We start from the raw sequence: 11,730 nt of genomic DNA, 5'->3' as shown, positions 1-11,730 counted from the left end.
GGCTTTTCTTTTTAGGGAGATTTTGTATAGTTGATGCTATTTCAGAGCTTGATATAGGTCTGTTCAACATTTCCACTTCATTCTGGCTAAATCTTGGGAGATGATGTGCTTTCAAGTATTGGTTGATTTCCAATAGTCATTTTTGGTACCACATTTGCATTCAAGCAATACATTGCCTTCTTGAAATAAAGCTATAAATTCTGTTAATACTTATTAAGACATTTAAAATATGTTCATTTAGGATCATTAAATAACCACTGATTTTTCAGAGGAAAAATGAATTCTGTGGTGCATTTATTGAAATTAGGTTCAGATAAATGACAAAGTCTAGTATTATTTCACCGGTCTACATGGCAGTAACTGCAATATTTCAAAATGCTCTCGCTTTGTCATGATTGCATTCTACACGAATGTATAAAGATGGTGCCAATTGGCAAGGCAATCTGTGGAAGCCTGTAATCTATTCTTTCATTTTTCATTTGTGTAATAGATTCATCATCAGTATTTGATGTGACTGATTAAATTGCCTTTTGTTATTATTGTTTTCTCTTTTGGTATTCAGATATTTGTTGTTCAGTCTAGCCTCTCTCTTGACAAAAATGAAACCAGAATGTGTATACATTCAGAAGGTAGGGCTCTTGATTAGCTGCATTTCATAGCCCCATTGCTTTAACGTCATAAGGTAAAAATGTAAAAAAGTTTTGTTGGGACACAGCTATGCCATATTTTTTGATATTATTTTTGTATTACAACAATAAGTGCTGAATAATGTAACAGAGACCATTAGGACTGGAAATTTTAAAATTTTTACTACCCGTGTCTTTATGGAAAAAGTGAGCCCGTTCTTGCTTTAGACCACCCTTTCATGGTAGCAAAAAGTTGGAGGGGAGGTGTGTGTCAGTATAACAGTACAGGATCAAGAGCCAAGGGAAGGGTGAGAAAGCAGGTGACTCCAGAGGTAGATTTTAAGAGAGATAAGGCATTTGGGAAAGGAAGTATCCTTTACATCTGTGTTATGTATACATTCTTAGACACTCAGACTTTTTTATAGTGTTTTTTACTATCAAAGCATATCACTGTATACTCAAAATGAAATACTTTATATGCTAAAAGAACTAAAGAAATCCTGTCATTTGCAACAACATGGGTGAACTTGAAAGACATTATGTTAAGTGATATAAGCCAGACACAGACAAACCCCACATGATCTCGCTTAGATGTAGAATATAAAAAAATTGAATTCACAGAGAGTAGAATGGTGGTTGCAAGTGGTTGGGGAGAAGTTGACCAAAGGGTACAAACTTTCGGTTAGATAGGAGGAACTAGAGCAAGAAAGCTATTGTACAAGGGAATAGATTATTAAGGGAATAGATTGTGAGATTTTCACCACTGAAAAATAATGAGAGGTGACGCATATGTTAATTAGCTTGATTTAGTTAGCCCCACAGTGTTTACATATGTTAAAACATCATATACCACAATTTATTGATCCATTCATGGGTTGATGGACACTTGGGCTTCTTCCATGGAGCTGGAACATATTCTTCTTAGCAAAGAATCTCAAGAATGGAAGAAAAAGTATCCAATGTACTCAGTCTTACTATGAAACCAATTTATAGCTTTCGTATGAAAGCTATAACCCAAGTATAGCCCAAGAATATGGGGAGAGGTGAGAGGGAGGGGAGGGGAGGGGGGAGGATAGGTGGAGGGAGGGTGTTTGGTGGGACCACACCTACAGTGCATCTTACAAGGGTACATGTGAAATTTACTAGGTGTAGGATATAAATGTCTTAACTCAATAACTAAGAAAATGCTGTGAAGGCTATGTTAACTGGTTTGATGAAAACATTTCAAATTGTATATAAAACCAGCACATTGTACCCCAAGATTGCATTAATGTACACAGCTATTAAATCATAGCTGTGATTTAAAAACGTGGTACACTAAAAAACATGTGGTACACTAAAGTATATACAGTTTTTACTTGTCAATAAATAAAGTGTTTTGTAGCAGATGCCAAAAAAAGGCATATTGATTTGTATGTGAATTTTAAGACTGCATAGATACTCAGAGTCATTTTATTTGATGCATAGGACTGCTAGAAGCAAAAGGAGTTTGTAGATATGGCTGAAAAGGAATGCTGACCTGCAGATGCGTATGTGCGCTCTACTGGACCGAGAGTCCCTAGCTTTGATTAGATATCGGTGATCATGTCGCCCCCTGCAGGTCAGGAACCACAACTGCAGGGAAGAATGTGTTGACATCATGGGGCGGGCAGGCAGGGGAGGTGGGAAGATAAGGAGGCGTCTTGTCTTGAAAACACTCATCCAGACCTATGGAGAGGACCTCCTAGTGAGGGGCTGAAGCCAGCAGCCATGTGACTGAACCATCTTGAAAGTGGGTCCTCTAGCCTCAGTTCTAATCCTAGATGACTGCAACCCTAGCCAACATCTTGACTACAACCTTGCAAAAGCCCCCAAGACAAATCTCAAACCAGAAGTTCCCAGGCAAGCTATTCTGGATTCCTGACCCACAGAAACAGTATGAAGTAATAATTGTTTATTAAAAAAAATTTTTTTTTTAAAAAGAATGCTGAAATCCTACTGCTACACAGGCCACTGGGACGTAGGAGGAGACTAGCAATGACATGACTGATTTATGATAAAAATTAAATAGGTTTTGTTTCCTACTTGTCATGAGCGATTTTATAATTCAGCACTTTTGAATATTAATAAGGATATATATTATTGATTTGGTAACAGTTATTTCGCTTGAGGCAAATATTATTGAGTCCTTAGCTCCCTGTTTGAAAGGATTGACTACATCATCACCATCATCATCATCATCTTCTGCAGCCTTGGAGCTAACATTTGTCACTCAAAGACACTTCCAAGTGTTCAACATGGGTTATATTGTCCCTTCCTTCTAGTAACCCAATGAAAATCATGCCCGTTTTCTACTCAAGCGAGGAAGTGACATCTCCAGAAAGTTAGTAACAATCAGATATGAAAGTGAGTCATCAGTTTCTCGGTGCCCTGCAAAAAATCAAGCTGTGAACTGTGGTACCATCTAGTTAAGATGCCATTTGCCAGGGCTCATGGTGACAGATAGCAGCGTCTGTGCAGGGTGGAGGCATCTCTTTATGGTGTCAACTCTTTTATTAGTTATGTGTTTTATGATTCTGTACTAAAGTCCACTAATTAGAATTGTGTATTCTATAAAATTTTATTATAAATATATGCCAGACTGTCAGGCTGTGAAGAGCTTGTAAGGATTTGTGCTTTTATTAATATGCTAATGCTGGTCTTTTCTGGGCCTCAGACTCTGAAGATGAACTATCCTGGCTGTCAGAGCGCCTGCTTTTTACTGAGAAACAAGTGGTTTGACAACTAAGACCGGAATTGTGTTTTATAGCCCAAAATACAGAAATTGCTAGCTACTTTTGTTTTGGTGGACATTATACACGTAGTTATAAGTGGAGTGGATGAAATATTAGGAAGAATTCCTACTTAGAATAACCGTAAAGGGCCTCTTCAGGCAGTTTGATGTGATCAGGTTGAAATATGAGTTCTTTAATGAAATTTACTATATTGGCGGATAATGTGTTAGGGCGTCATAACAGCTAGAGGCTAGAATTTTTCAAAGTATTGTTGAACAAGCTCGTTCTGCTGGTTATTACACGTATGTGTTTGATTTTTTTCTGATTTATGAGGTGGATGTTTCATTGAAAAAATTCTGTTAGTGGGAGGCACCTGTGACTCAAAGGAGTAGGGCACTGGCCCCATATGCCGGAAGTGGCAGCTTCAAATCCAGCCCTGGCCAAAAACTGCAAAAAAAAAAAAAGTTAGAAATATCAATGTCCAGTTCTTTCAACACATTTTCTTTTTCTTAGTAGGCATTATATTGCAAAGCCGGTATTAAGTGAACAGGGTGCTTCATGAGCACTTTTAAATATTCTCTATCTGTTGGCCTCCACCTGGGTTTGACTTCATTGCTGCCATTGGTGTTAAAATCCCCTATGCTGATCAGCTCAAACAGTGCTGTTGCTACCATTGCTAGTTAGTTAACCAACTGGTTAGTTTCTTTTCTCTTTTTTCTTTAAATTGAGTTTTCTGTTTAAGTTTTAAGAGAATCTTTCTCCAGTACCAATCTTCCTTTTGGAAAGGGAGCTTGCCCTGAAGATGGTAATTTAGTTGTGTGAATGCAGAGATGGTAATAACATTTAGTGTCTTCTGGACTGTGATTGGATAATTGAGATGCATTGCAGGGAATAGAGAAAATCCCTTCATCAAACAAGCGCATGCCTCTCCGTAGTCTGATTTCTAAATAAGTTTACCTGGAGAGTCATTTAGGATGGATGGAGATCTTATTTATTTAAGATCTTGATAATGTGGTACCCATTCCCAGTCTGAAATAGTCCATGAAGACTGGATTAGGTAATCATTGACATTCTGTACATGACCTGCATGCATTTGAGGAAACTCTATAGAATAGCAAAGAATTCCCCAATCAGCAATAAATTATTGAAAGAAATCTTCAGATTCTCTACACCTGCCAATGAAATACTTTTTAAAACATGAAGAGAAATAATTCAAATTGCAAGAGCTTTTCAGGGAAAGCTAAGAATATTTCAAGTAGGGAGGAAGACCTGACTTTCCTTTTGACTTTGTGTTTTTAAATTGTAATTTAAAATACCATTAGATTTCTGCTTACGTTAAATTTAAATGATAAAAGTTATGAAAGAGTAAAATATGTGCATGATAATCTTTTGCATGCTTTTAAATTTTTTTTTAAAATTTCAGGTTAGTGTGAGGGTACAACTAGGTTATAATATTTGCATATGTTAGGTAGAGTTCCTCTTTCAACTCCTAGCCTTACATTGGGCTCATTAAATGGGAACACAGCCATCCTGGCCCCTCTTCCCCTCACCTTGTCCTCCCTTTCCCCAACTTGGATTGAATGGTGTTTTTTCTCTTACACAGGCCTATATTAGATCATCTCTTGGCTTCTTATTAGTACTGAGTATGTTGGATACTTGCTTTTCTGTTCTTGTGATACTTTACTAAGAAGAATGTACTCCATTCTTCTTTATAACAAATTTGTGATTCACAGGCAAACTGAAAATATTTAGCCTTCAAGCTCTTAATTATTAGAGAGAAAAAAAAGAAGAGTCAACTCCATCCAGGTTTAATACAAAAGATGTAAAGTCTCCATTGTTTTTATGGCTGAATGGTGTTCCATAGTACACATATACCACAGTTTGTTAATCCATTCCTGAGTTGAAGGCATTTAGATTATTTCCACATCTTGCTGATTGTAAATTGAGCTCAATAAACAATCTAGTGCAAATGTCTTTATGATAAAATGATTTTTTTTCTTCTGAGTAGATGCCCGGTAGTGGCATTGTGGTGTCAAATAGGAGGTCTAATTGAATTCTTTGAGGATTATCCATTCTTCTTCACATGCTTTATTGCTTATAAACATGTATAATTTTACAAAAACATATTATTTATGCCATTTGTATCTTAGAGACCATTTATTAATTTTCAAGCTGAATTCTTCTATACCTTTTATGTCATTAACATTAATAGTTTATTCTTTAGTCACCTCTTTCTCATAGAGATGTACATCTGCCTATACACATATATATTATAGTTTTATTTGAGACATGAGACAGGGTCTCTATTGCCCAAGCTAGAGTACTGAGGCATCATCAGAAAGCACCTCAGATTCCTGGGCTCAAGGAGTCCTCCTGCCTCAGCGTCTCAAGTAGCTGGAACTACAGGTGCATACCACCATGCTTGGCTAATTTTATTTATTTATTTAGTTATTTTGGGGTTATTATTATTATTTTTTTTTGCAGTTTTTGGCCAGGGCTGAGTTTGAACTCACCACCTCTAGTATATGGGGCCAGCGCGCTACTCCTTTGAGCCACAGGTGCCACTCTATCTGTTTTTTATTTTTTATTTTTTGTAGAGATGGGGATTTTTTTATGTAGCCCAGGCTGGTCTCAAACTCCTGGTGTCAAGAGATCCTTCTTCCTCAGCCTCCCAACAAGCTAGGATTTCAAGCCTGAACCACCATACCTGGCCCTCTATGATAAATTCACAATGATATATGGTTCTATAGAAAATGTACATTATTTACACTCCTTATTTTTGTCACTTGACAGTGCATCATGGAGTCTCTTCCTCTATGATTCTGTTGGTTTATTTTGTTCTTTATTTTATCTCTTCAGACAACTCATTAGTTTCTTTATTTTCATAGTTTTTTTTCCTCTAATAATTAAGAGCTTGAAGGCTAAATATTCAGTTTGCCTGTGAATCAAAGATTTGTAATAAAATGATTTTCCCTTCATTAAATTCAAGATGGAGTATGATTTTGATTCTCCCGTAGATCCATGAATTACATAGGAGAGTGTCTTAATATTCTGAGTTGTTAATATTTTTGCATTTTTTTTAGGATTTGTTTCTGAATTTTATTGTTTATGATTAGAAAGCTCTTACATGATTCATTAAGAATGAATTAATTCTTAAGAATTCTTTCATTCTTTCATTCTTAGCCAAGAATGAAAATCTCTGCTGTGGACCTGGCTGTTGGCATATCTAAAACTCTTAGTTCATAATGAGTGAATGTTTGTGAGACAATATGGGAAATTTGAACAATATGGGAATATCTGACTAGATATTTTATCATATCAAATAACATTTTAGAGTTGTACGTGAAAGGGTAACTGGAGGTTATAGGTAAGGCAGTATTATTTGTGTGTTAATCATTACTATAGCTGTGTGCTGGGCATGTGGGAGCTTATTTTAACATTCTCTTTTGTATATATTTGAAAATTTCCACAGTAAAAATAGAATGAGAAGAAATACCTGAACAGGTAGAAGGACAAGCAGAAGAGAACAGTGTTAGAAAAAATGTCAAGATGGTAAAAGTTTCCACAGTGTTAACAAAAGTAATAATAAGTTCATTGGATTTGGTAATGTGAAGATCATCTGATGACCTTAGCGAGATCTGGCTCAGTGGAAAATGGGTCTGGAAGCAGTTTGGGGTACACCAGGAACTGACAAGAATCTACAGTGAGTCGGAAAAGAGAGGAGAGCATGGCCATGCCTGGTATTAGGACGTTTGAGACAGGACAGGTTTGCATGTACTTAAAAGACGAGACGGAAACTATGGAAAGGGAAGAAGTGAACGCTTGGGAAGGAACAGGGCTGAACATGCATAAGCTTTGGTTTCCCTAGAACAATCTCAAAGGTTTGGCGTGGACTTCAATGTGGATAACGTATTCCTAGCATCGTGTACGGCATATTAACAGATTATTATTATGAGAGTTTCAGAATTGGGGTATCGTGTGATTATGCATCCAAATAAGTTCCTTTTGTGTGACTCTTCTTAATGTTTACATTTTGATGTAAGTTGCAGATTACTATGTTAAAATATTCAGAATTGGTCTTCATACATTTCTTTAAATACTTTTCAAATCTAAAAAAACATTTGGAATGGACAATAATTATATACATGTGTTGGAAATAATAATATATTAAACTCATAACTGAGCTCTTTCCTAGACGTAAGTTGGATGAGTAACTTCAATCTATTTGCTGGGAGGGAACAAAACAGAGTGAGGGAGGGAGAGAGAGAGAGAGAGAAGTGAATGAATGCATTTAAAGGGAGAATGTGACAAGAGAGAGTATGTTTAAATCAATTAAACCAGTGTTTGTTCAGGACAAACTTACCACGATCGCTTTTATTGTCGTTTTGGTTATTTTTATTTCCAGCTATATTATCTCCTGCCAGAAAGTGTGACTTTTTTATCCACACGCTTTCCTGTTTGTTTTTCTCTTAATTAACCTGAAAAACAAGAGTCCAAAGAATGAAACGTGTTAAACTTAAAAGGGCTTTTTTTTGTTTGTTTGTTCAAACAGAACTGTTCATTTTGAAGGCGGTGCTATATCTGTTCACGCACGTTCCCTTTGGAGACTAGAGACGCTGAGAGTCGCGTAAGTAGAACTTCTGGACGCAGCCTGGCTTTCCAGGTATACACGGTAGTTCCTTGCCCTTGACCTCTTTGCCTGTGCCAGCCATGCTGGTGATTAAAGCAAACAAATGAACAAACAGAACGCTAGAAAAGGGCTGGAGAATCTCTCCTCCCCCTACTGTTATTTATCTTGCCTTAGCCTAAGCATACCAGCTGGCAAACCTAAGAAATAAGCAATGATTTTGTACATTCTGCTTTTGTTCTTAGCCTCATTTGTTTTTTGTAACAATCATCTGACCTTAGACCATGCATCTCTTGGCAAATGGGCCACTAGAAGAGCAATGAGCAGTTTAGAGACGGGACAAGTTTTTTGCAAGCCCGTCACACATTTCAGATCTGAGAGATTCTGGGTTTAATCTTAATCTAAGGGTACATTTAAGACAGAGGAAACTTGAACCATAGAACAAGAGTCCTTACTGGCAGCCATGATGTTTACTTAAAAATAGCTTGATAACTGAGTAAAAAAAATCCAGATTGTAATAAAAGTCACTATGTAAGCATTATAGTAACAAGGATTTTTAATTTACATATGTACACACACACACAAGGTGCCAAAAATGTATAACCATTTTAAGAAAGGAAAAAACTGTATTAAATTTGTGATTCTGAATTCCCATGTTTGACTTCTACGATTACAAGAGGCAGTCAAAATGATTTGCATTGACCTTTTGTTATCAGTATATATTGAGTATTTATTAAAATTCTAGTATTTTTTTCCTTTCTTAAAACGTATATGTATATTGTTGGCATCCTCTGTATTTTAGTTTTTTTCCTGGTGATTTCAAATAGCCATCTGGAGATTGCCTTTTAGTTCCTTTAAGTAAATACAATATTGATTATAAAGGTGTCATTTTGAGCTATTTTAAATAGAATTAAAATGTCAGTTTTTTTTTAAAGAATTGAAAGGTAAGTCCTTTGCCTAAAAGCAATAAGTTTTCTAAGTATTTGTTTTCTGTTGTATTGGGCTTTAAAGAAATTATTTCATATTATTTTACTATGAAGTAGCTGTCTTTCTAGACTTTACTTTGAAATTATTGCCTATCTAAAGATGATTAAAGCAGTTTAGTAGTCTAAAGTTGCTTTTGTTCACGTGTTATATACTGTAATTTTGAAAAACTTTTTATCTCCTTGAACAATGTAAGGTTGACATAGAAATTATTTTGTTATCAGTTTAAATAGACGCATACTTCCAATGTATTTTAAGTTGTGATATGTTAAGATAAAATGGTTACACCGGTCTGTTCAAAGCATCAATTGGCTATAAGTTCTGCTGTAATTTAGTGCCCACTTTGATTAATTTAAAATATACTTGACCTGACTATGCACTTAGGGTCCCAGCTACTTGGGAGCTTGAGGCAGGAAGATTGCTTGAGCCCAGGAGTTCAAGATCAGCCTGGGACATAACAAGACCCCCATCTTTAAAATAATTAATTAACTAATTAATGGAACAAGTAAAAAATTAAATAAAAATACTTGAACACAATCTTCTTACACAGTAAAAATTTTATATTATATCTCTCATTGAAAATGTAATTTCTGTTATGGCTTTTCTTGGGTACTTCATACTCCTATGAAACAAAAATATTTATATAAATTCAATTTATTTTTTCTGTTTCTTACCTTAGTAAGTCTGTAACTTTAAAAAATTCTGCATTAATACCATTAATTGGGATAATTAAATTTTTTTGATATAAATATGCAGTTGATCACATCCAACCAAATGTTACAACTTTTGATAAATAAATACTCGATCTTAGCCAAAGGCTGAGAAGCAATTTTTGATAAATAAATAGAGCAAAATTTTATTAGAAATGCTCTTAATGAAATGAAAGAAGAGACTGACTTATAAGGCAAAAAAAGGAAAGACTCATAGCTTTGAAATATTTTGTAATTATTCAGAGAATTTAGGGAAAGGGATCTGAAGTCACATGTGTACACATATTTCTTTTACCTTGTGTATTATAAAAATGACTGATGAAAGAAATGACACATATAGAATGACATATTAATCATATGCACAATTAATAATTAGACATAATTTGTCAATATATTAAGTAAGATCAGTTTAGAGAGGCTCTGCTGCCTTTATGAAACAGATTCCAAATGTGTGTTTAAAATTTATAGACACACTTCATGACTGTGTGCTTACAGAAATGAATTCTTTTTTAAACCAAGGCCCTAAATCTGTCTCAATTTGGCTTAAAAAAAAGAATGAAAGCTTCATTTCAGAACCTGAGAGGACTTCATTTTCACTGTCAGTAATAAGATTGATGAGCCATCACTGCACAAATCCAGATCGCTGTGCAAACCTCTGCACACCTTCGTGGGGGTCTTGATTATGTTTCTCCACTGCTGCTTGTGTTTGTATTTTTAAATAGAAAGTTAGGAGTTGGTTTTCACTTTGATTATGGATGATGGATATACAGAAGGATAAGATTTTATGATCAACTCCAGGGGTAAGGGGACATTAAATTGCCTCTCAGAATCCAGATTGAGGTGAATACCCCAGCAGAAGGCAAGGCAGGTAGTTGTTTTTTTTTTTTTTTTTTTTTAAATAATTTATCAGATTAAAGAGAAATATTTTGCTTTATTCTGTCTCTCTTGATTAATTCCATTTTGCCTTCCTATCTAAAATAGGAAAGTAGGAGGTATACATGTAAAGAATATAATTATTTTAAGGATTTTTTTTCAGATTACAGTGACCCTTTAAGCTACTTTGGCTTTCTTGTAAATATACAAATTAAACTGCATTCATTAATCATGGCCACATTATTACTAATTTACTAATTTTCTTTGTACTTAGGAAATTATAATGAAAGATCCTACTTACGTTTGTGATAAAAATATATCCCCTAATGCCAATATTTATATTCAGTATTTGGGAATCTCTGTGTTCTTTTTTCTCCACTGAGATCCTAAACTATATATTTGTTATGATTTATTTAGCTCAGTCATTATATATTTTATATTGCACACTTTTACAAATAAAATTAATGCTGTCAAAACTTTTCCAATATAAGATTATTATAATAAATAATCTTAATGTAGGAAGTTAAATTTAATGGAAAACACCGTTCCATATTTTTTCCAAATACTTAGTTATAAGACTGTGATAAATGAGATCTATCTTCGTTCTTGCAATAGAAATCATCATTGAAGTTAAACATAAGTATGCATAGTTCAACATTCATTTTTTTTTAGAATGTTACGAATATAATTTAAAGATGGTGTATCATGAAGAGTTGCTCAATACTCTACCACTTCCTTTGAGATAATTTCAGGTGAATCTGAGTAATACATAGGCAACAGTTTTTTTGATGTGTTAGCATAGGAAATGGCTTTATATAACTTCATTACTATTATTCATTTCAGTTTTTGTTGCATATTATTTTTTTGCCCCTTTATGGGCTTGCCCTCTTTTTTTTGGAGGTGACTAGGGCTTATGACACCAAGTTAATCTGGGTGCCTATGAGCTAAAGAAAACAGGGTTAGACTTCACAGTCTTTCTGCCCCAAAGTGGCCATATTCATTTCCATTTCTACCAGAATTTCCTTAGGGATTCGAAAGGAGCACTAGTACACATGAGTGTTATTAAATAATTTGAGCATAGTATCTAGAACAGCTGCTAGTAATTCTAGTAAAAAAGTTTATGTATATGGGGTGGCACCTGTGGTTGAAAGGAGTAG

At 34.9% G+C, this 11,730-nt stretch overlaps 1 protein-coding gene across 1 annotated transcript in view; it reads left to right on the top strand.

The window, feature by feature from the left end:
* Positions 1-11,730, top strand: part of RYR2 (ryanodine receptor 2) — a gene marked incomplete at its 5' end in the record, with an annotated part of 583,561 nt that overhangs the window by 168,869 nt on the left and 402,962 nt on the right. The window contains one exon of the mRNA XM_023519246.1: positions 7,932-8,006. Coding sequence (XP_023375014.1) covers positions 7,932-8,006 — 75 coding nt within the window. The remainder of the gene's footprint in view (positions 1-7,931; positions 8,007-11,730) is intronic.

This window comes from Otolemur garnettii, unplaced genomic scaffold (genome assembly GCF_000181295.1).
Source record: "Otolemur garnettii isolate 467f Iridium unplaced genomic scaffold, OtoGar3 scaffold00165, whole genome shotgun sequence".
NCBI lineage: Eukaryota > Metazoa > Chordata > Mammalia > Primates > Galagidae > Otolemur > Otolemur garnettii.
This window is presented reverse-complemented; position numbering and strand designations above follow the sequence as displayed.